This window comes from Syngnathoides biaculeatus, chromosome 14 (genome assembly GCF_019802595.1).
Source record: "Syngnathoides biaculeatus isolate LvHL_M chromosome 14, ASM1980259v1, whole genome shotgun sequence".
In the NCBI taxonomy this organism is placed as follows: domain Eukaryota; kingdom Metazoa; phylum Chordata; class Actinopteri; order Syngnathiformes; family Syngnathidae; genus Syngnathoides; species Syngnathoides biaculeatus.
The window spans coordinates 1,526,823-1,552,706 of NC_084653.1; the positions used below are offsets into that span (position 1 = coordinate 1,526,823).

Consider the following 25,884-nt stretch of genomic DNA (forward strand, 5'->3'; position numbering starts at 1 on the left):
CCATCTCTATCCCTCTGTCTGGCCAACCTGTAGAGATCCTTTACTCCTTCTTTCGTGTCCAACCTGGTGTACATGTCTTCATATGCCTCTTGTTTAGCCTTTGCCACCTCTACCTTTGGTCTACGTCACATCTCGATGTACTCCTTTGGCCTCTCCTCGGTCCTCTCAGTGTCCCATTTCTTCTTCGCTAATCTCTTTCCTTGTATAACTCCCTGTATTTTGGGGTTCCACCACCAAGTCTCCTTCTCCCCTTTCCTACCAAAAGACACACCAAGTACTCTCCTGCCTGTCTCTCTGATTACCTTGGCTGTTCTTGTCCAGTCTTCCGGGAGTTTCTGCTGTCCAATGAGAGCCAGTCTTACCTCTTTCCGAAAGGCCGCACAACATTCTTCCTTTCTCAGCTTCCACCACATGATTCTCTGCTCTACCTTTGTCTTCTTAATGTTCCTACCCACCACCAGAGTCATCCTACACACTACCATCCTATGCTGTCGAGCTACACTCTCCCCTACCACTACTTTACAGTCAGTAACGTCCTTCAGATTACATCGTCTGCACAAAATATAATCCACCTGCGTGCTTCTACCTCCGCTCTTGTAGGTCACTATATGTTCCTCGCGCTTCTGGAAATATGTGTTCACTACAGCCATCTCCATCCTTTTTGCAAAGTCCACCACCATCTGTCTCTCAAAGTTCCTTTCCTGGATGCCCTACTTACCCATCACTTCTTCATCGCCCCTGTTTCCTTTACCAATATGTCCATTACAATCTGCACCAATCACAACTCTCTCGCTGTCTGGGATGCTCAGAATTTCTCTTTCAACTCTAGGTCACATCCTACCTGTGGGGCATAGCCGCTAACCACATTATACATAACACCCTTAATTTCAAATTTTAGTCTCATCACTCGATCTGATACTCTTTTCACCTCCAAGACATTCGTAGCCAGCTCTCCCTTTAAATAACCCCTACTCCATTCCTCTTCCCATCTACTCTGTGGTAGAATGAATGAAGAAATGCTTTGCTCTGCTCCAATTCAGTTACTGTCTCTGCCTTCAATGAAGAATGCTTTGCTCTGCTCAAGAAAACGTGGTCGCAAATGAAGGATAAACAGGGGGGAAATGTAGGAATAATTGTGATCAGAATTATCATACATCTGCTTCCAATAAAGAAATGCTTTGCTCTACTCTAGATAACATGACAGCCTCCTAGCAGGAGATAGCAAGAACAAAAACATCTAATCATCACAACTGTTAGAACTGCTGCCTGTTAAAGAAATGATGACCACACATTCAGCAATCTTCCACACATGCACACGCACATGAACAAACATGTACACCTTGTTTCAAACTGTTTTGCTTGTCGTCTCCTTTTAGTAACATCCATGTAAATAAGGGGCGTCTTAAAACTAAATAAATAGAAGTGCTGAGGAGAGGATAATCAGAGAGTGCAGTGGTGAATTGTACGAGACAGTTCCGCTCCTCTCTCCTCACGAGACTTGAACTGGTGTCTTTGCTTCCTTTTTTGTCCTGTTTAATGAATGTCTGATTGGTGAACCTGACACCGCCCTATTTTAGTTATGTATTTGTTTGTCTTATTTTTAATTTACAGTTATGTTATATTAATCCAGTAAGTTATTGTAAGGCATCCCTAATCACACCCGCAACTTTATCTGCGAGCATGCCTGACCACACCCGTACATTTTTCAAACGTGAGTGACTGTATATGTGTGTGTGTGTGTGTGTGTGTATATATTCTTCTTTTCCTTTCGGCTTGTCCCGTTAGGGGTCGCCACAGCGTGTCATCTTTTTCCATCGTAGCCTATCTCCTGCATCTTCCTCTCTTACCCCAACTGCCATCATGTCTTCCCTCACCACATCCATAAACCTTCTCTTTGGTCTTCCTCTCGCTCTTTTGCCTGGCAGCTCCATCCTCAGCACCCTTCCACCAATATACTCACTCTCTCGCCTCTGTATATGTCCAAACCATTGAAGTCTGCTCTCTCTAACCTTGTCTCCAAAACATCCAACTTTGGCTGTCCCTCTCATGAGCTCATTTCTCATCCCATCCAACCCGCTCACTCCGAGCGAGAACCTCAACATCTTCATTTCTGCTACCTCCAGTTCTGCTTCCTGTTGTTTCTTCAGTGCCAATGTCTCTAAACCATACATCATGGCCGGACTCACCACCGTTTTATAAACTTTGCCCTTCATTCTAGCAGAGACTCTTCTGTCACATAAGACACCAGACACCTTCCGCCAGCGGTTCCAACTGCTTGGATCCGTTTCTTCACTTCCTTACAACACTCACCATTGCTCTGGATTGTTGACCCGAAATATTTGAAGTTGTCCACCGGTGCTATCTCTTCTCCCTGTAGCCTCACTCTTCCCCCTCCGCCCCTCTCATTCACACACACATATTCTGTTTTACTTCGGCTAATCTTCATTCCTCTCCTTTCCAGTGGATGTCTCCATCTTTCTAATTGTTCCTCCGCCTGCTAACTGCTTTCACTGCATATCACAATATCATCTGCGAACATCTGGTCCAAGGGGATTCCAGTCTAACCTCGTCTGTCAGCCTATCCATTATGACTGCAAACAGGAAGGGGCTCAGAGCTGATCCATGATGCAGTCCCACCTCCACCTTAAATTCTTCTGACACACCAACAACACACCTCACCATTTTTCTGCTGCCATCATACATGTCCTGTACTATTCTAACATATTTCTCTGCCACACCAGACTTATGCATGCAGTAACACAGTTCCTCTCTTGATACTCTGTCATAGGCATTCTCTAGATCCACGAAGACGCAATGTAGCTCCTTCTGACATATATATATATATATAAAAATGTTAAAAATATTAAAGGCAACTCATTATACTATAAGTATTACTAGATCTATATCTAAGATAGTGAGCAATGTGGTCGACTGTATCAGTACAACATGACGTAAGAAGTTTGGGACTTAAACCTTAATAGTAATTACTACAGATCAACTTCTTTAACATGTTTTGTTGTACAGTGTAGAAATTCTATGATATATTTTTGTATATATTCTATATCTATACTATAATATGAATAATGTGGGGGAAAGGACAATTTTAGATGTCTTTTTACTGAATAGTTCACTTAATTCATTTGTCTTGAGATATTTTAAGCATATTTTAATGAGAAATGCGATTTTGTGCTATCCAGTGATAGCGGGATGGGGGGCAAAAAAATCTGGGCTTGGCACTTGGGGAACTTCTGCCCAATTTTTTTTTTTTTTTCTCAGGACTCAGAAATTTTGTTTTCAATTTTTGTCTGGATTTTGTTCACAGATATCGCCAGAATGCACCACTGCCATCCATTTTTTCCCAAATTTTCCGGGGAGCATGCCCCCGGATACCTGTACCAGGTCATCACACCTTCAGTGCTTGCATTTGTACTTTCAGGAATTTTGACGAAAGTCCACTTACATCTCTAGTCAAGAACCAACAAGAAGTGGGCCACAATCATGAAGTGTAGTGAAATTTATTGGATGTTTAAAACCTTTTTTAACAAATAACATGAAAAGTAGGGCTTGCAATGTTATTCGGCCCCCTTGCATTAATACTTTGTAGCACCACCTTTTGCTGTTATTACAGCTGCCAGACGCTTGGGGTATGTCTCTATCAGTTTTGCACATTGGAGGACTGAAATTCTTGCCAATTTTTCCTTGCAAAACAGCACCACCTGGAGTGGAAAAGAGTCCAACCCCTCTCAAGAAGAGTGCTACCAAAGCACAAGCAGTGTGTGGAAGTGAGGTTTTATAATGAGTGATTTAACTAGACACTTGTACTGTTGTAATTTTTGTTTCAAGGATGCAAAGTATATTTGCTGTACTGTTGACATATTTTAAACATTCTGGTAGGGTTTAGTGTTAGGTTCTGGTCAGTTGAAACCAAAATCGAACATTTTGGCCACAAAGCAAAAAGATATGTTTGGCGTAAAAGCAACACAGCTCATCACCCTGAACACTCCAGCCCTACTGTCAAACATGATGATGGCAGCCTTATGGTTTGGGCCTGCTTTTCTTCAGCAGGGAGAGGGAAGATAGTTAAAATTGATGGTAAGATGAATGGAGCCAAATACAGGACTATTCTGGAAGAAAACCTGTTGGAGTCTGCAAAAGACCTGAGAGTGGGACTGAGATTTATCTTCCAAAAGGACAGTGATCCATTTTTCACTGACAAAAAGAATAAAACGTAGACATACAGTAAAGAAAATAAGTATCTGAACACCCTGCTATATTGCAAGTCCTCCCACTTAGAAATCACGGAGGGGTCTGACATTTTCATCGTAGGTGCACTGTGAGAGAGATAATCTAAAAAGTAAAATCCAGAAATCACAAAATATGATTTTTTTAAATGATTTATTTGTGTGATACAGCTGCAAAAGATGTATTTGAATTCCTGTCTATCAGCTAGAATTCTGACCCTCAAAGACCTGTTAGTCTGCCTTTAAAAATCAACCTCCACTCCATGTATTATCCTGAATCAGATGCACCTGTGTGAGGTCATTAGCTGCACAAAGACACCTGTCCACCCCATACAATCAGTAAGACTCAAACTTGTAACAAGGCCAAGACCAAAGAGCTGTCCAAAGACACCAGAGACAAAATTGTACTAGAAAATGGAGAGGCGAAACGTGACGGTCAATCTCAATCGGAGTGGAGCCCCATGCAAGCTATCACCTCGTGGGGTCTCAATGATCTTTAGAAAGGTGAGGAATCAGCTCAGGACTACACGACAGGACTTGGTCAATGACCTGAAAAGAGCTGGGACATCCCTATCCAAGGTGACTTGGTAATACGCAAAGACGTCATGATGTGAAATCATGCATGGCATGGAAGGTTCTCCTGCTTAAACCAGCACATGTCAAGGCCCGTCTTAAGTTTGCTGATAACCATTTGGATGATACAGAGGAGGCATGGGAGTAGGTTTTGTGGTCAGATGAGACCAAAATTGAACTTTTTGGTCATAATTCAACTCACTGTGTTTGGAGGAAGGCGAATGATGAGTTCCATCCCAAGAACACCATCCATACTGTGACGCATGGGGGTGGTAGCATCATGCTTTTGGGTTTTTTCTCCACATGGGACAGGACGACTGCACTGTATTAAGGAGAGGATGACCGTGGCCATGTATTGTCAGATTTTAGGGAACAACCTCTTTCCCTCAGTCAGAGCATTGAATATTGGCCGTGACTGGGTCTTTCAACATGACAATGACCCGAAGCACACAGCCAGGAAAACCAAGGAGTGGCTCTGTAAGAAGAATATCAAGGTTCAAGCATGGCCTAGCCAGTCTCCAGGCCTAAACCCAATAGAAAATCTTTGGAGGGAGCTGAAACTCCGTGTTTCTCAGCAACAGCCCAGAAACCTGTCTGATCTAGAGAAGATCTGTGTAGAGGAGTTGGCTATAATCCCTCCTGTAGTGTGTGCAAACCTGGTGAACAACTACAGGAAAGGTTTGACCACTTTCAAATATTAACATTGGTTTTCTCAGATGTTCAAATTCTTATTTGCAGCTGTATGACACAGATAAATCGTTAAAAAAAATCATATATTGTGATTTCTGGATTTTTCTTTTTAGATTATCTCTCTCACAGTGGACCTGTTCCTACGATGAAAATTTCAGACCCTCCATGATTTCTAAGTGGGAGAACTTGCAATATAGCAGGGTGTTCAGATACTTATTTTCTTTACTGTATGTCTACGTTTTATTCTTTTTGTCAGTGAAAAATGGAAAATAATTTCCCACACTCTCATAGAAAATGAATTTAGAACTATAGTTGTTTCAAATTAATCCCAAGTCATTCATTTGTCAGTCACCAGTGTTGTTCCAGGTTGTTCTGTCAGACTCCTTATCTGATGGCACAGCTGTAATACCCAAGGACCAGAGACAAATCCAGTCCGTCACATCATTATATTTTGGCCGTAAAAAACAATAGTCTGTGTTAAAATATCAGAATTGCAAATTGACTGAACACTGAATGTTGAAATATTATTTTATTACCAAATTTCCCTGTAGATTTAACCGAATAATGGTTAAATATTTTTTTTTAGTGGCTTTTGATTTCAAAAGTAATTATCCATCAATTTTTTTGTGTAAATGTTAATTTATGAGGTGACCGTTCATTTACAGTGAAGAAAATAAGTATTTGACCACCCTGCTATATTGCAAGTTTCCCCTACTTAGAAATCATGGAAGGGTCTAAAATTTTCATCGTAGGTGCATGTCCACTGTGAGAGAGAGAGAAGCTATAAAGAAAAATCCAGAAATCACAACGTATGATTTTTTTTTTTAACAATTTATTGTGTGATACAGCTGCAAATTAATCTTTGAACACCTGAGAAAACCAATGTTAATATTTGGTACAGTAGGCTTTCTTTGCAATTACAGAGGTCAAACGTTTCCAGTAGTTGTTCACCAGGTTTGCACACACTGCAGGAGGGATTTTGGCCCACTTCTCAAGACAGATCTTCTCTAGATCAGACAGGTTTCTGGGCTATCGCTAAGAAACAGGGAATTTCAATTACCTCCAAAGATTTTCTATTGGGCTTAGGACTGGAGACTGGCTCGGTCACGCCAGAACCTTGATATGCTTCTTACGGAGCCACTCCTCAGTTTTCATGTGCAGAAAAACACCCCCAAAGCATTATGCAACCACCGCCACCCCTCTTCACAGTAGGGATGGTGTTTTTGGGATGGAACTCATCATTCATCTCCCTCCAAACACAGTGTTCAAATGCCTATTTTCTTCACTGTATATGCACTCGCAGTCATAATGGGCCTCCGAGGTTAACCGAGGTAATTACGATGTGGCTCACTTAAAAAAAAAGAATTTGACACCTCAGGTCGATGGACTGGGATTCCAGAGCCAATCAAGAATTAATATTTTGATGTGCGTGCGTGTGTGTGTCTGCATGTGCCTGTGCGTGTGTGTGTGTGTGTGTTTGTGTGTACAGATTTTTCCACAGTACCTGTTTTTCTTGGGACAACTGTTGGTCTTCTGATTTTTTGCATTGGTACCCTGATGACATTGACTTATTGTCTCTACTACACTGGTCTGCTTTGCAAACTTCGAGCAACTCTCCCAAGAGCACTAATTGTAAGTATAGTATGTATTGTAAGTATGTTATCCAGTTTTTGTATCGAACAAAAATGAAACAACAAATAACACATTGGATCGATGAACAATAGACGTTATGTCAGAATCAGCTTTAATGGCCACGTATGTAACAACACAAGTAATTTGTCTCCGGCAGTCGGTGGTGCCCTCGTATGACATTCAGTGTCAGGTTTAAACAGCCTAGGACATTTAAAGTAACATTATCAAGGAAGGAACACAAGGGGAACTTCTGGCTCGCGAGGAGAACGTGGGATGTGTCTCTTTCACAATCTCCAACCTGTTGCAATCACATCTCCACTTTTTTATTCCTTGGCGTGGTCCGCATCACACAAAGCAAATTGTGACAAAGCAACGGTCAAAAATAGTCCATGTGAGTCTTTGTGATGTCTTCACCACAGCACCCAATGTAAATTAATTGCATCACATTGTTAAAGTACATCATAGCAAAGTTTCCATGGCACCTAATGTGCCCCTCGATTGCATTGCATCACATAAGCATTAAAAACCCAAGAAAGCAAATATGAGAAGTTTTTATCCAATTAATCCAACATTCAGAACAGAGAACAAACAAACTAACAAGAACAAAGAACAAGAGGCATTCAGCTAATAGGAACGATTCCTTATAAGAGTCACAGTTGTGCAAGATGCAGAGTCTTCTTCATTTAGAGCAGTTAAGAGTGCGTCAGTGCCCCACATTACGTTAAGCTTATAGAGAGTGCCCTTCGTGGTTCACGGTTCACCGTTATGACAATTGTATATATTACTAAAACTAATACTGAATGGACCACCAGGATGTGAGGGTGTTTCCCAACAACGGCACAAGGCAGAAATTAGTAGTTCGCTGATCAATAATTTAATGACTTAATTGCTAGAGGGAAAATACTGTTTATATGCTTGCTGGTTTTAATTTGCATTGATTCGTAGCGCCTACCCTGACGGAGGGAGCTGGTGTCCAGGACGTGGAGGGTCCGAAAGGATCCTGCCCGCTCTGGGCCTAGTTTCAATGGCATGCAAGTCTTCAAGGGTGGGTAGGTTGGTGCCGACAATCCGTTTAGCAGTTTTGATTGTCCGTTGTAGTCTGAGTTTTTGTGGCAGCCCCAAACCGGACTGTAATAGAGGTACACTATATTGAGTGGATGACCGCTGTGGAGAACTATCTCAGTAGCTCTTGTGACAGGCCGTGCTTCCTCAGAAGCCAGAAGAAGTACCGTATTGTTTGCACTATAAGGCGCACCTTCAATGAATGGTTTATTTTAAAATGTTTTTCATATATAAGGTGCACCGCATCATAAGGCACATAGAATAGACGGCACAGTCGAGGCTGGGGTTACGTTATGCATTCGATAGAGCTTAAGGGAATGTCAACAAAACAGTCAGATAGCTCAGTCAAACTTTATCAGTAGATTACAAACCTGCGGTCTGACAATCCCGTTCACTCCCAAAAGGTAGAGTAAGAGACGCAGTATTTTTGTGACAGTGTATCTTTTAATCACAGCAAGGTATAACGTAGTGCAACATTTATATCACATAGTGAAGGGGAACCTTTCCTCGATTCAGTAAAAATGTAAAAAAAAAAGTCTGATACTGGTCTGGTAAATCAAACAGTACAATCACAATATAGTAACACTCGAAATAGTGCAAAGCAATAACAATATAGCAATAAGTCAATATTGTTCAAATGTTAACATCCATATTCAAAATATGACCAACCTTGTTCAGCTGTAAACACACAAAAGAAACGTAAAGCTCACTTTATCAGTTCATTCCTCATCCACGAATCCCTCGAATTCTTCTTCTTATGTGTCCGAATTGAACAGTTGGGTGAATACACCATCCGCCATGCCCCCGGGTCCGTCTCGTCAAAGTCGTCATTTATTAAGTCAGCTGCTGTTGTCTGGCAGTTCAGTGACATTACCTGCCTTCCTGAAAGCTCAGACCACAGTTGAGACTGATATGTCAGCCCAGACATTTATGCTCCACTGGCAAATAGTGGTGCAGTCTCCCCGTATTGGTGAACGTGTGTTCGCCTTTTGTCATGCACTGCTGCCACGCAGCTCTCTGTCTAGCTTTGAATGCCCTTTTGACACCAATATCTAGCAGCTGGAGTTCTTTTGTCAATCCACCCACAATGATGGCGAGCATTGAATTAGTGTGCTTCACATGTTTTTTTTTTTTTATCCCATCTGTGATAGGGGAGCGCATGGATTTGTAGATCATCAGGACAGAGCTGTGTGAAAAAAGCCACCCGGTAACGTCACGTAAATTTCTCTAAACCACTCACTCATCTTTTCTTCATCCATCCGTCCATCCCTTCGAGTTAGCTTTGATGATGGCGTTGGCTGGAAGGTTTTCTTTTGGCAAGGTCTTCCTCTTGAAAATAAATGGGTGGAATACCATTAGCCTCGCAGGCGAGAATTACAGTGAAGGATGACTTCTCATTCCCTGTGGGTCGAACATTTACCATACGCGCTCCCTTTTTATCCACAGTGCGGTTTACGAAAATATCAAACGTGAGTGGAACCTCGTCCATGTTGATTATGTGTTCTGGCAGGATCTTTTTTTCCAGTAATCTTGTTTTTGCAGTATGCATGGAAAGTGGCCAGCTCTTATTGGTAGTCTTTTTGCTATTGCTGTGAAATTGTAGTTCGTGTGTGGATGGAAAGATGACGTCTTTGAATAAACTGAAAGCACCAGGAATTCTAAATTCATTGATATTAAGTTCGCATGCTAGTGCTGTTGCCTTCATTCGAATAGTGATTGTAATGACACTTCTACTTGCTGCTCTCTGTTCAGCAACCCACTGTTTGAGTTTGTCCTCCAACTGTAGCCATCTCGCTTTGTTCCCTCAGAAACTGTTTAGTCTTTTTTTACTTGGCGCAGATCATTATGTAGCTTCCTCCACTTCCGCACCATTGATTCATTCATGTTAAATTCTTTCGTTGCTGCTCTATTCCCGTGTTCCACTATGTGACTGATCGTCTTGAGTTTAAACTCTGCGCCGTAAACGTGTCTCTTAATAGGAGCCATTTTGGGGTTTTTACACAAACATACAAATGGAACTGAAACGGCACGCTTCGCGCAGTCATATATCCCAGTACGCGCTGTGCGCTACATCTTCTACAGGGGAAAATGGAACCAGCGGCTGCTTACCGTAGTTGCGAGACCTGTTGCGGCTCAATGTTAATTCATATATAAGGCGCACCGTCGGCTTTTGAGAAAATTAAAGGCTCTGAGATGCGGAAAATACGGTACATCCTTTGCTGGGCTTTTTTGAGAATCGAGTTTATGTTTGTCCCCCACATCAGGTCCTTTGAGACTGTAATGCCCAAGAACTTGAAGGTCTCGATGGTTGACACAAGACGGTTGGACAGGGTGAGGGGCAGCTGTGGTGAAGGATGACTCGTGAAGTCCACAAACATTTCTACATTATTTAGAGTGTTCAATGCCAGGTTGTGTTAGTTACAAAAGCTCAAGTGTCGCCACTTCCTGTCGATACGCAAACTTGTAGCAGTGTTTGATGAGGCCGATGACCGTGGTGTCATCTGCGAATTTCAGGAGTTTGACAGTCGAATCCCACGAGGTGCAGTCATTCATATAGAGCGAAAAGAGGAAAAGGGAGAGGATACAACCTTGGGGTGCCCTGGTGATGTAGTACACGTGGATGAGCTTGTGTCCCCCAGCTTCACCTGCTGTGTCCGGCCCGTCAAGAAGTTGTAGATCCACTGGAAGATGGCAAGCGAGACGCTGAGTTGGAGAAGTTTAATGGGAGACTTTAATTTGCTCCCTAAGTGTGATTGTGAGTGTGACTGTTGTCTGTCCCCATGTGCCCTGTGATTGACTGGCAACCAGTTCAGGGTGTACTCTGCCTCCTGCTCGATAACAGCTGGGAAAGACGCCAGCACTCCCGCGACCCCCATGAGGATAAGCAACTCAGAAAATGGATGGATGGATTTATCATACGTATCTGTTAAGGCTTTATACTCGCACATATGGTGACTGTGATGAAATTACTGTAGCTCTCCCGCGCATAGTTTAACTTTATCCTCAAGCACAACTCGTGTAGTTTTGAAAATGTGCTTCAGTTCTTCTCCAAGTTAGAAGTGTCATTTTGGCTTGGATTGGCTAGGATGTCACAGTGTGGAGTTTGCACAGTACATTTTAGTCGTTTCCAGTAGACTTTTTATTTTCCTTTCTGTAATAAGGAACAAAGCAACAACAGTGATGACTGTGGAAGAGTTTCTGCTTGAACAAATGGATCTAAAAGACCAGATGATACATTGAATTAAGATGCAAAATCGTTTGAGAAGGTGGCTGTGCTAGTGCTATGTGGACGCGGGAGGAACGGTGAGTACAGGGGTTGCCACAGTCGTCATCTTTTTCCATCTAAACCAACCTCCTGCATCTTCCTCTCTCACATCAACTGCCCTCATGTCTTCCCTCACAACATTCATCAACCTTCTCTTTGGTCTTCCTCACTCTTTTGCTTGGCAGCTCCATCCTTAGCACCCTTCTACCAATATACTCACTCTCTCGCCTCTGGACATGTCCAAACAATCGAAGTCTGCTCTCTTGTACCTTGTCTCCAAAACATCTGACTTTGGCTGTCCCTCCAATGAGCTCATTTCTAATCCTATCCAACCTGGTCACTCAGAGAAAACCTCAACATTTTCATTTCTTCCACCTCCAGCTCTGCTTCCTGTTGTTTCTTCAGTGCCAATGTCTCTAAACCATACATCATGGCCGGACTCACCACTGTTTTATAAACTTTGCTCTTCATCCTAGCAGAGACTCTTCTGTCACATAACACACCAGACACCTTCCCCCAACTGTTCCAACCTGCTTGGACCCGTTTCTTCACTTTTACTTCTTTCACTTTTTACCACTCTCACCATCGCTCTGGATTGTGGACCCCAAGTATTTGAAGTTGTCAACCTTCACTAACTCTTCTCCCTGTAGCCTCACTCTTCCCCCTCCACCCCTCTCATTCACGCACATATATTCTGGTTTACTGCGGCTAATCTTCATTCCTTTCCAGTGCATGCCTCCATCTTTCTAATTGTTCCTCCACCTGCTGCCTGCTTTCACTGCATATCACAAGATAATCTGCAAACATCATGCATGGTCCAAGGAGATTCCAGTCGAACCTAATCTCTCAGCCTATCCATTACCACAGCAAACGGGAAGGGGCTCAGAGCTGATCCATGATGCAGTCCTTCCTCCACCTTTGATTCTTCTGTCACACCTGAGGCACACCTCACCATTGTTCTGCTGCCGTCATACATGTCCTGTACTATTCTACAGACTTACGCACGCAGTACCACAGTTCCTCTCTTGGTACTCTGTCATGGGCTTTCTCTAGATCCACAAAGACACAATGTAGCTCCTTCTGTTCTTCTCTGTACTTTTCACTAGCATCCTCAAGGCAAATAATGCATCTGTCATCCTCTTCTAGGCATGAAACCATACTGTTGCTCGCAGATACTTACGTCTGTCCTGAGTCAAGTCTCCACTACTCTTTCCCATATCATTGTGTGGCTCATCAACTTTATTCCTCTTCCTCCCACAGCTCTGTAAATCACCTTTGTTCTTAAAAATGGGAACTACCACACTTTTCCTCCATTCTTCAGGTAATATCTTGCCTGCTTGTATTCTGTTGAATAAATTGGTCAAAAATTCGACACCTCTCCAAATTGTTTCCATACCTCCACAGGTATGTCACCAGGATCAGTTGCCTCTACATTTTTCATTCTTTTTAGTGCCTTTCTAACTTCTCCCTGACTAATTTTTGCCACTTCCCGGTCCTTCACACTTGCCTCTTGTACTCTTCCTCATTTTCTTCATTCATCAACTTCTCAAAGAATTCTTTCCATCGATTTAGAACACCACTGGTACTAATCAACACATTTCCATCTCCATCCTGAATCAGCCTTACCTGCTGCACATCCTTCCCAAATGTATCCCGCTGTCTGGCCATCCTGTAGAGATCCTTTTCTCCTTCTTTCGTGCCCGACGTGGTGTACATGTCATATGCCTCTTGTTTAGCCTTTGCCACCTCGACCTTTGCCCCACTTTGCATCTCAATGTGTTCCTTTTGCCTCTCTTCAGTCCTCAGTGTCCCACTTCTTCTTCACTAATCTCTTTCCTTGAATGACTCCCTGTATTTTGAGATTTCACCACCAAGTCTCCTTCTCCCATTTCCTACCAGAAGACACACCAAGTACTCTCTTGCCTGCCTCTCTGATCACGTTGACTGTAGTAGTCCAGTCTACTGGGAGCTCCTCATGTCCATCGAGAGCCTGTCTCACTTCTTTCCGAAAGGCCGCACAACATTCTTCCTTTCTCAGCTTCCACCACAGGGTTCTCTGCTTTACCTTTGTCTTCTTAATCTCCCTACCCACCATCGGAGTTATCCTACACACCACCATCCTCTGGTACTAAGCTACATTCTCCCTTACCACTACCTTACAATCAGTAACCTACTTCAGATTGCATTGTCTGCACAAAATATAATCTACCTGTGTGCTTCCACCTCCCCTCTTGTAGGTAATTCAATGTTCCTGCTTCTTCTGGGGAAAAAAAGTGTTCACTATTGCCATTTCCATTCTTTTTGCAAAGTCCACCACCATTTGTCCCTCAAAGTTCCTTTCCTGATGCCGTATTTACCCATCACTTCTTCATCACCCTTGTTTCCTTCACCAACATGTCCATTCCAATCTGCACCAATTACAACTCTCTCTCTGCCTGGGATGCTCAGAACTACTTCATCTAGTTCCTTCCAGAATTTCTCTTTCAACTCTAGGTCACATCCTACTTGTCAGGCATAGCCGCTAATCACATTATACATAATACCCTCAATTTCAATTTTCATCATCATCACTCGAGCTGATATTCTTTTCACCTCCAAGACATTCTTAGCCAGCTCTTCCTTTAAAATAAGCCCTTCTTCATTTCTCTTTCCATCTCTAATGCTTCAATGCAAACGATATAGCTCCAATTTGGGTACTAAGATTGCACAGGTGGTGATTTTAGTCCACTAAAGTCATCACCAGGAGCGTCCCACTTCAAGTATTCACAACATTCGGTCCAAATTCAGCAGGATTTATTGAATTACGATCGGGCTGGCCTGAGCCTCTTGTTTAAGCTGCTACCAGTTTGAGGACCGGAAGCAAAAGCCAAAAGGGTATGGTATTCTTTAGATGAACGCTCATATTTGTTTGGCACAGTTTTACGTCCGATGTCCTTCGTGACACAACCCTCTGCATTTATTTGGGCTTGGGACTGGCCTACAGATTGGACTACCTTGTGCCCGCATAGGGCTGCATTAGGTATCTGACTCATCTCCACTCTGAAAAAGATCCATAGCAGGTACCGTAGAACTCATCATTGATGACTTGGTCCCGTTCCGGTTCCTCGTGGATTTCCATGAACAGTGATCCCATCTTCCTCCCAAAGCATGTACGTGTGCCGTTAAGAGAAATTGCATCCAATGCATCTTCTATCCATTCTGTTATATGCAGCAGTTCGGGTTTCCTTACATTGCCAATTGCAGTGAATGTATGACTCCCCGAAGTCATCCACTCGTTCCATTTCTTCTGCATGTGCTTTTTTTAAAGGGCGATTGCACGATACGTTCATTGTCTGTAACTGCCAGAAGGAATGATCACCAAGTCTGTTCTATTTTCTTTAAGAATTTCTTTAATAGCTGGCATGCGATGGCACCGAAGGTTATCCAGCACCAGCATTTTGCTCGTGGTTACACCAGACTGAACTAATAGTCCTTAGTGAGTGTCTCATCCATGCTTTTGGTGGCATCTCACTATAACGCCCTTTTGCCACTGGCAGTTCTTGGAAAGAGTTTTTCGTCTAAAGATTATATATGGCTACATCTTAGTCCTTGTTCCATATGCGCCCAGCATTAGTGTAAAGTGTTTTTTTCCATTCCCAGTAGACTTTATCCTCACTGATTTTTCACCTTTCTGATCAATTGTATGAGTGCTTGGCAAATAAAAAATGAGGGGTGTTTGATCAGCATTTGCTACTCACCCAATTTCATACTCTTGCAATTTTCTTCGCCGAATGATGAACTGCTGGTATTTCGTCAATGCATCCTCATCGGGTGGGAGACATTGTGCAATTGTTGTTCTGTGCCTAAGAGAAAAGTAATGCCTCCTAAAAAAAACAACTTGCACCAGTTTGTAGATGCCCTGAAGTCTTGGTTCCCGATATTCCTCATTATTGTCAGCGCTTTGAGGCAAAGTTCGACAGTGGTAATAGTGCAGCCTCTTGCCCTCCCTTCGGCTACAATCTATAGCAGTTTTTCCTCCGCCTCTGGAAACTGGGCAACTTTCCCACATGCCAAAGATCTGTTTTTTGATGGCTGATTTTCTCCATCTACCTCCACACTCTCACAATATTTTCAGCCACATTGAACTGCTGCGCTGCCTCGTGATTTCCCACTTCTTCAGCAGCAGTGATTACTTTTCCTTGAAAATTGGCTGCGTAACTTGTTCTTTTAATCGACATTTTCTTAGTTCTTCTTCTTTTCCTTTCGGCTTGTCCCGTTAGGGGTCGCCACAGCGTGTCATCTTTTGCCATCTTAGCCTATCTCCTGCATCTTCCTCTCTAACCCCAACTGCCCTCATGTCTTCCCTCACCACATCCATAAACCTTCTCTTTGGTCTTCCTCTCGCTCTTTTGCCTGGCAGCTCCATCCTCAGCATCCTTCTACCAATATACTCACTCTCCCGCCTCTGAACATGTCCAAACCATCGAAGTCTGTTCTCTCGAATCTTGTCTCCAAAACATCCAGCTTTGGCTGTCCCTCTAATGAGCTCATTTCTAATCCTAGCCAACCTGGTCACTCCGAGCGAGAACCTCAACATCTTCATTTCTGCCACCTCCAGTTCAGCTTCCTGTTGTTTCTTCAGTGCCACCGTCTCTAATCCGTACATCATGGCCGGCCTCACCACTGTTTTGTAAACTTTGCCCTTCATCCTAGCAGACACTCTTCTGTCACATAACACACCAGACACCTTTCGCCAGCTGTTCCAACCTGCTTGGACCCGTTTCTTCACTTCCTGACCACACTCTTCATTGCTCTGTATTGTTGACCCCAAGTATTTGAAGTCGTCCACCCTCGCTATCTCTTCTCCCTGTAGCCTCACTCTTCCCCCTCTACTTTTCTCATTCACGCACATATATTCTGTTTTACTTCGGCTAATCTTCATTCCTCTACTTTCCAGTGCATGTCTCCATCTTTCCAATTGTTCCTCTGCATGCTCCTTGCTTTCACTGCATATGACAATATCATCTGCGAACATCATGGTCCAAGGGGATTCCAGTCTAACCTCATCTGTCAGCCTATCCATTACCACTGCAAACAGGAAGGGGCTCAGAGCTGATCCCTGATGCAGTCCCACCTCCACCTTAAATTCCTCTGTCACACCTAAGGCACACCTCACCATTGTTCTGCTGCCATCATACATGTCCTGTACTATTTTAACATACTTCTCTGCCACACCAGACTTACGCATGCAGTACCACAGTTCCTCTCTTGGTACTCTGTCATAGGCTTTCTCTAGATCCACAAAGACACAATGTAGCTCCTTCTGACCTTCTCTGTACTTTTCCACGAGCATCCTCAAGGCAAATAATGCATCTGTGGTACTCTTTCTAGGCATGAAACCATACTGTTGCTCGCAGATACTTACTTCTGTCCTGAGTCTAGCCTCCACTACTCTTTCCCATAACTTCATTGTGTGGCTCATCAACTTCATTCCTCTATAGTTCCCACAGCTCTGAATATCCCCTTTGTTCTTAAAAATGGGAACTAGAACACTTTTCCTCCATTCTTCAGGCATCTTTTCGCCCGCTAGTATTCTGTTGAATAAGTTGGTCAAAAACTCCACAGCCATCTCTCCATATTGCTTCCATACCTCTACCGGTATGTCATCAGGACCAACTGCCTTCCCATTTTTCATCCTTTGTAATGCCTTTCTGACTTCCCCCTTAGTAATCATTTCCACTTCCTGCTCCTTCACTCTTGCCTCTTCAACTCTTCCTTCTCTCTCATTTTCTTCATTCATCAACTTCTCAAAGTATTCTTTCCATCTATTTAGCACACTACCGGCACCAGTCAACACATTTCCATCTCTATCCTTAATCACCCTAACCTTCTGCACATCCTTCCCATCTCTATCCCTCTGTCTGGCCAACCTGTAGAGATCCTTTTCTCCTTCTTTCGTGTCCAACCTGGTGTACATGTCTTCATATGCCTCTTGTTTAGCCTTTGCCACCTCTACCTTTGCCCTACGTCGCATCTCGATGTACTCCTTTCGCCTCTCCTCAGTCCTCTCAGTATCCCACTTCTTCTTCGCTAATCTCTTTCCTTGTATGACTCCCTGTATTATGGGGTTCCACCACCAAGTCTCCTTCTCCCCTTTCCTACCAGATGACACACCAAGTACTCTCCTGCCTGTCTCTCTGATCACCTTGGCTGTCGTCGTCCAGTCTTCCGGGAGCTTCGGTTGTCCATCGAGAGCCTGTCTCACCTCTTTCCGGAAGGCCGCACAACATTCTTCCTTTCTCAGCTTCCACCACCTGGTTCTCTGCTCTACCTTGGTCTTCTTAATCTTCCTACCCACCACCAGAATCATCCTACATACTACCATCCTATGCTGTCGAGCTACACTCTCCCCTACCACTACTTTACAGTCAGTAACCTCCTTCAGATTACATCGTCTGCACAAAATATAATCTACCTGCGTGGTTCTACCGCCGCTCTTGTAGGTCACTATATGTTCCTCCCTCTTTTGGAAATAAGTGTTCACTACAGCCATCTCCATCCTTTTTGCAAAGTCCACCACCATCTGCCCTTCAAAGTTCCTTTCCTGGATGCCGTACTTACCCATCACTTCTTCATTGCCCCTGTTTCCTTTACCAATATGTCCATTACAATCTGCACCAATCACAACTCTCTCGCTGTCTGGGATGCTCAGAACTACTTCATCTAGTTCCTTCCAGAATTTCTCTTTCAACTCTAGGTCACATCCTACCTGTGGTGCATAGCCGCTAACCACATTATACATAACACCCTCAATTTCAAATTTTAGTCTCATCACTCGTTCTGATACTCTTTTCACCTCCAAGACATTCTTAGCCAGCTCTTCCTTTAAAATAACCCCTACTCCATTTCTCTTCCCATCTACTCCGTGGTAGAATAATTTAAACCCTGCTCCCAAACTTCTAGCCTTACTACCTTTCCACCTGCTCTCTTGGATGCACAGAATATCAACCTTTCTCCTAATCATCATGTCAACCAACTCCTGAGCTTTTCCTGTCATAGTCCCAACATTCAAAGTCCCTACACTCAGTTGTAGGCTCTGTGCATTCCTCTTTTTCTTCTGACGCTGGATCCGGTTTCCTCCGACATTTTCTTAGTTGAAGTTTAAAAAAAAAACTCACAGGCAGCCGTTTCTGATGTTTGGTGCAATAGCAACAAATAAGCTACGCTAACGATCGTAACATGGCAAACTGCCGCAAGCAGGACGGGAATCTCAGATTGGCGGCATACATTACCATAATACTTATAAATGTGTAACATGAGGCACTGAATGTCATATTCAAATGTAAAAGTGTACCTTTTTCACCACCCTGTGTACCTGTACACGACTATACAATGTGATTTTCTTTTTCTTTTTAACCTATACCTAAATATAATGGGCTCTTTTGACTTTTTAAAATATTTTAGGAAAATTTTGCACATTATTCACCAGAAATGACAGTACTTTTCAAAAAGCCAACCTCCCGCAATCTACCTTTTTTTTGGGTACACGGACCGAATAAAGGCTTTCTGTACACTACCTGCTTGCATTTGGGTCCGCCCTAGAACCTCATTCGTGACAGAACGATCTGGCCACAACATGGACCCAGCCGACTCCGAAGCCATCTGCCTCTCGTTACAGTTCCAGAGCAGACGCCTGGCTGAGCAGGAGGCTGCTCTTCAGGTGACGGATCAACGTCTCCATGAGATCTGTGCCCGGCTGGAGCCATGGCTAGCATCCCAAGCTAGCGCGGCTGCTATGCCGACAATTGTCACTCCGCCTGTCGCTCTGAGTCCACCCGTTCCGCCTGTTGTGGAGCCCTCCTGTGCCAGCATAACTCCGCTCTCAGGACCGGAACGTTTCTCAGGCGACCCAGGCAACGTCAAGCCCTTCCTTGCGCAGTGCGACCTCCATTTCGAACTGCAGGCGTCCGCTTTCCCCATGGACCGCTCCCGGATCGCCTTCGTCATTTCCCACATGACGGGAAGGGCGGAGGCCTGGGCCACAGCAGAATGAAGCCGCAACTCGGAGATCTGCTGTTCATGGACGACGTTCGTCTGTGTGCTCACCCAAGTATTCCAGTACGCAGCTCCGGAACGCAAGGGGGCGGCCTCACTCATGACAATTCGTGAGGACTGTCACAAGCAGTGTCTCGCCGCTCGGGAGGACGGAGGGATTCAAGTTGCTGAACTGAGTACCGCTTCCGAATTAGCCACGGTGCCCATTTGCTACCATGATTTAAAGGAATTTTTTTCCGAGTCCAAGGCAAAATCTCTGCTTGCCGCATCGGCCTTATGACTGTGCAATCAAACTCGTCCCTGGCACCTCACCTCCCAGAGGGAGACTGTTCTGTTTGACAGGACCGGAGCACCAGGCAATGAGGGATTACGTCGAGGAGTCGCTGGCAACCGAACTCATTCACCCGTCATCCTCACCAGCCGGTGCAGGGTTTTTTTTTGTTAAGAAGAAGGATTCCACTTTATGACCCTGCATCGACTACCGAGGATTGAATGACATCACGGTCAAGAACAGGTACCCCTTGCCCTTAATCGCTACGGTATTTGAACTCCTCCAAGGAGCCCGGAGCTTCACCAAGCTGGACTTGCACGTATCATCTGGTGCGGATTCGGGAGGGCGACGAATGGAACACAGCTTTCAACACTCCCACGGTGTATTATGAGTATCTTGTGATGCCCTTCGGACTGATCAATGCCCGGGCCGTCTTCCAAAACTTTATTAATGACGAGCTTCGGGAGTTCCTGAACAAAAACGTATTTGTGTACCTTTACGACATTCTTATCTTTTCAGCAGACCTGACCTCCCATATCCGACAGGTCAGAGAGGTGCTCCAGCGTCTCTTGCAGCACCAGCTGTTTGTGAAATGGGAAAAGTGCGAGTTCCACCGAGCATCCGTGTCCTTTCTGGGCTTCATCCTGGCAGAAGGGGAGATACAGATCGATCCCGGGAATATCAAAGTGGTGCTTCGGTGGCCCACCCCCGCCAGCAGGAGGGACGTGCAGAGGTTCATTGGCTTCGCAAATTTCTACAGAAAGTTAATTCGGAACTTCAGCGCTGTGGTCGCCCCTCTGCACGCCCTCACCTCGCCGCACAACGTTTTCGAATGGTCCAGGACCTGCCAGGAGGCCTTCAATAAACATAAGGCAAGTTTCACAACTGCATCCATCCTCATTATCCCGGATCCAGATCGCCAGTTCGTGGTGGAGGTGGACGCGTCGGACTCGGGAATCGGAGCCGTTTTGTCGCAGAGGAGTCCCAAAGACGGAAGGATCCACCCGTTCCTGTCTAGGAAGCTAACCCCAGCAGAAAGAAACTACGACGTGGGGGATCGCGAACTGCTGGCGGTCAAGATGGCTATGGAGGAGTGGCGGCACTGGCTGGAGGGCTCACAAGTACCGTTCGTGGTCCTCACCGACCACAAAAACCTAGAGTACCTGAGGACTGTGAAGCGGTTGAACGCCTGCCAGGCCAGGTGGGCTCTCTTCTTCACCCGCTTCCGCTTCACTCTGTCCTTCCGCCCAGTTCCAAGAACGGCAAGCCGGGCACCCTCTCACGGATCCACGAGGGGGAGCGCACAGAGTCAGTAGCGGCTCCTATCCTGCCAGAGGCATGCTTTGTGTCCAGCTTCACCTGGGGGGTCGAGTCGCGGGTGAAGGAGGCCCTGGGAGAGACGCCGCAGCCCGCAGATTGTCCATCTCATCGCCTGTTCCTCGTTCCATCACTTCGGGGAGACGTCGTCTCAATGAATCCTGTCTTCCAATACAAGTGGTCGCAAAGCCACTGACACGACCACAATGTCGATCATTGAAGTTTGACCTAGGATATCCTGGTGCCAAGTTCATGTGTGGATGCCCTTGTGCTTAAACCTGGTGTTCGCTATGGCCATTTTGTGACGAGCACAGAAGTTGAATACCAGAACACCACTCAGGTTCTGATCGGGGAGGTCATTCCTCCCAATCACACCCTTCCAGGTGTCACTGTCATTGTGCACATGAGCGATGAAGTCCCAAGTGGCAGTGCTCTCGAGTACACCAAACTGTTCATCATAGCCACCGTTTAGTCAATCATGAGTTTTAGACCATCGTTCCCTTTAAAAAAAAAAAACGATCACTAATCTGATCACAAGGAAAAGCAATGCGTAAATTTAAATAACTTGTTCCTTGACTGTATATTCTTATGTACTGTAAGGTCATGTATTCTAACCAATCAGGTCAAACCAACAACCCATGACAGAAATAATGGGTACAAACATACTGTAATTAAATTACTTGATTGTAAATACCTTTTATGATTTATCAATTTAAGACCTGTGGGAACTATAGATGAATTAAATTGATCAGGTTAGGGATTAGGGCTATTCCCTCCGTTGTGCTGGCCAATGTATGCTCTTGTCATGATCCTGGATTCCAGCCAGGGCTGGGCGTGGCCGTCTAATCGGAAGGGTCACACCTGCGCCTCATGACCTCCGATTAGACCCAGTACATATAGGACCCGGGGGATGACAGAGACTCTGCTAAATCGTTGCCTCTCATGCCTCGTTCCCGCACTACCGTACTCCTGACGTCTACCTCCCGTGTACCGACCAACGCCTGTCTCCCGACCTACCCCGTAAGCCTGCCGTTACTGATCTTGCTGCTTGTTTGGACTGACTCCCTGGTAACCGACATTGGAACGAATAAAGGCTTATTCCGCACTGCTTACCTCTCACCTGAGTCGTGCATTTGGGTCCACCCCCGAGTCTCGTCCGTGACAGAACGATCTAGCCAAGAACATGGACCCAGCCGACTCTGAAGCCATTCGCCGTGCGCTGCAAGTGCAGGGCAAACGCCTGGGTGAGCAAGAGGCTGCTCTCCAGGGTATGACTCACCAGATCCAGGAGCTCACCCAGCTGCAACCGTGGCTAGCCTCCCAAGCTAGCGCGGCCGCTCCTGTGCCTCCCCGTGCCACCATCACTCCCCTCTCTCGACCAGAGCGGTTCTCAGGCGACTCCGGTAACGTCAAGCCCTTCCTGGCGCAGTGCGATCTCCACTTTGAGCTGCAAGCTTCCGCTTTTCCCACGGACCGCTCCCGGATCGCCTTCGTCATTTCCCACATGACAGGGAGGGCGGAGGCATGGGCCACCGCCGAGTGGAGCCGTAACTCGGAGACCTGCCGCTCATGGGCGAGCTTCGTCTGCGCGCTCACCCAGGTGTTCCAGTATGCGGCTCCGGAACGCCAAGCGGCGTCATCACTCATGACAATTCGGCAGGGGCGTCGCCGCGTGTCCGACTACGCCATTGAGTTCCGGATTCGGGCTGCCGAGAGCCGCTGGAATGAGGAAGCCCCCCATGACGCGTTTTACGAGGGACTGTCCCCACAGATCCGTGGTCACCTCGTGGCCATGGATCTTCCGCCTTCGCTTAACTCCCTCATCGCATTGGCCCTCAAGGTGGACCAGCGCCTCACCGTGCAGAGACAGATGGAGGGCCTGAGGGAGGAGGAGAGGGAGAGTCGCAGTCTGGTTGTTTCCGCTTCCCGGCCACCCGTGTTGTCAGCTTCACCGGAAGCCATGCAAGTGGAGGGGCTTGGCAGCTCAGCGGAGGAGCGCTTACGTCGGCGACGAGAGGGACGCTGTTTTTACTGCGGGCGTTTGGGACACTTGATCGCCCGTTGCCCGACTCGACCAGGGCATTCTGACATCAGGATCGCTACTCCGGTGAGTGTGCGGTACACCGCGACGGGGTCAGGGAGGTCCCTTCTTCACCTCACCTTGGGAACGGACTCCCGTTCATGCTCTGTGACGGCTTTCATAGATTCTGGGTCGGAAGCAAACCTGATAAATCCCCGCGTGGTCGAGGAGCTGGGGGCGGCAACCTTCCCCACGCAACGGTTTCGTCACGCCTATGCCGCCAACGGCAAGTTCCTTTGTCGGGTTACACATCGTACTCAGACGCTACGTATGAGCTTTCCGGACGCTCACTCGGAGCGAATTAGCTTTCATGTCTTCGACGCACGTAGTAGCGACATCATCTTGGGCAGTCCGTGGCTCAAAGAACATAATCCGCACATAGATTGGACCACGGGTCAGATCAAGACTTGGGGTGAGGACTGTCTCAGTCGTTGTTTCGCTGTCCGGAGAGACAGGAGTATTCAAGTCGCGCCGGTTCGGCTAACAGAACCTGGTACCGCCCTGGACCTGACCGCAGTGCCCTCCTGCTATCATGACCTACGGGAGGTCTTCTCTGAATCTAAGGCAAAGTCTCTACCGCCACATCGGTCATACGACTGCGCGATTGAACTCCTGCCAGGCACCTTTCCTACCAGAGGGAAACTGTTCTCTTTAACAGGACCAGAGCATCAAGCCATGAGGGACTACATCGAGGACTCGCTGGCAGCCGGACTCATTCGCCCCTCATCTTCACCAGCCGGTGCGGGGATTTTTTTTGTCAAGAAGAAGGACTCCACGCTGCGACCCTGCATCGACTACCGAGGACTGAACGACATCACAGTCAAGAACAGGTACCCTTTGCCGCTTATCTCTACAGCATTCGAACTCCTCCAGGGAGCCCGGATCTTCACCAAGCTCGACTTGCGCAGCGCTTACCATCTGGTGCGGATTCGGGAAGGGGATGAGTGGAAGACGGCGTTCAACACCCCCACAGGGCACTATGAGTATCTTGTGATGCCCTTTGGACTGACAAACGCTCCGGCCGTCTTTCAGAACTTCATTAACGACGTGCTCCGGGAGTTCCTGAACAGATCTGTCTTTGTTTACCTGGATGACATTCTCATCTTTTCAACAGACCTAGCCTCTTACATTCAACAAGTCCGAGAGGTGCTCCGGCGTCTGCAGCAGCACCAATTATACGTGAATATGCATAAGTGTGAGTTCCATCAGGCATCCGTGTCCTTCCTGGGCTTCGTCCTGGCTGAGGGAGAGATACGGATGGATCCCGGGAAGGTCGACGCGGTGCTGCGGTGGCCTACCCCCACCAACAGGAGGGACGTGCAGAGGTTCTTGGGATTTGCCAATTTCTATAGGAAATTCATAAGGAACTTCAGTTCCGTGGCCGCTCCTCTGCATTCGCTCACTTCGCCAAATACCACCTTCGACTGGTCCGGGACCTGCCAGGAGGCCTTCGGCAGGCTCAAGGCAAGTTTCACTACTGCGCCCGTTCTCATTATTCCGGATCCCGATAACCAGTTTGTGGTGGAGGTGGATGCATCGAATTCAGGAATCGGAGCAGTCTTGTCGCAGAGGAGTCCCAGGGATGGAAGGATTCACCCGTGCGCGTTCCTGTCTAGAAAGTTGACCCCGGCAGAGAGGAACTACGACGTGGGAGATAAGGAACTGCTGGCGGTCAAGAGCGCGTTGGAGGAGTGGCGGCACTGGCTGGAGGGCTCGCAAGTACCGTTCGTTGTCTTCACGGACCATAAGAACCTTGAATACCTGAAGTCCGCGAAGAGGTTGAACGCCCGTCAGGCCAGGTGGGCTCTATTTTTCACCCGCTTCCACTTTAAGATGTTTTACCGCCCAGGCTCCAAAAACGGCAAGCCGGATGCACTCTCGCGGATCCACGAGGGATGGCGCACTGATTCAGACGCCGCTACTATCCTGCCAGCGGGGTGCTTCGTGTCAGGGTTCACCTGGTCGATCGAGTCGCGGGTGAAGGAGGCCCTGGAAGAGACACGGCCACCCGCGGATTGTCCGTCGGGCCGTCTTTTCGTTTTTCCATCTCTGCGGGGAGACGTCATCAACTGGGCCCATACCAACAAGACGGTCTGCCACCCGGGTATGGCGAAGACACGGTCAGTGGTCGAACAAAGGTTCTGGTGGCCTAACCTCAGCAAGGATGTAAGGGAGTTCGTCAACGCCTGCCCGGTGTGTGCTGCCAATAAAACTTCCCGCCTAGGGCCCGTTGGTGAGTTGCAACCCCTGTCCATCCCCTTTCGTCCGCGGTCACACATCGCGATGGACTTCGTTACCGGCCTGCCGCCTTCACAAGGGAACACAGTGGTGCTGTCCATAGTGGACCGTTTCTCCAAGATGGTCCACTTCGTGCCGCTCCCGAAGATCCCGTCGGCCAAGCAGACAGCCCAGTTGGTATTAGACGAGGTCGTCCGTTACCACGGTCTACCCCAGGACATCGTTTCGGACAGGGGTCCGCAATTCAGCGCCCGTTCCTGGAAGGAGTTCTGCAACCTCATCGGCGCTTCAGCAAGTCGGACATCGGGTCATCACCCAGAGTCTAATGGCCAGACTGAGAGGATTAACCAGGAATTAGAGACCGGTCTTCGATGTCTGGTATCCAGGGACCAGAGCACGTGGAGCCAGCACATCAAGTGGGTGGAGTATGCCCACAATTCCCTACCCTCCGCTTCAACAGGTATGGCTCCACTCCATGTCG

At 46.5% G+C, this 25,884-nt stretch overlaps 1 protein-coding gene across 7 annotated transcripts in view; it reads left to right on the top strand.

Annotated features, from left to right (window-relative positions):
* LOC133512212 (interferon alpha/beta receptor 2-like) overlaps positions 1 to 25,884 on the top strand; it is a 74,985-nt gene that overhangs the window by 42,344 nt on the left and 6,757 nt on the right. For all 7 annotated transcript variants that reach the window (XR_009798128.1, XM_061841609.1, XM_061841604.1 and 4 more), the window contains one exon: positions 6,994 to 7,136. Coding sequence is in view for 6 of the 7 variants with exons in the window: in XM_061841609.1 (XP_061697593.1) it covers positions 6,994 to 7,136 (143 nt within the window). In the remaining variant the exon portion in view is untranslated. The remainder of the gene's footprint in view (positions 1 to 6,993; positions 7,137 to 25,884) is intronic.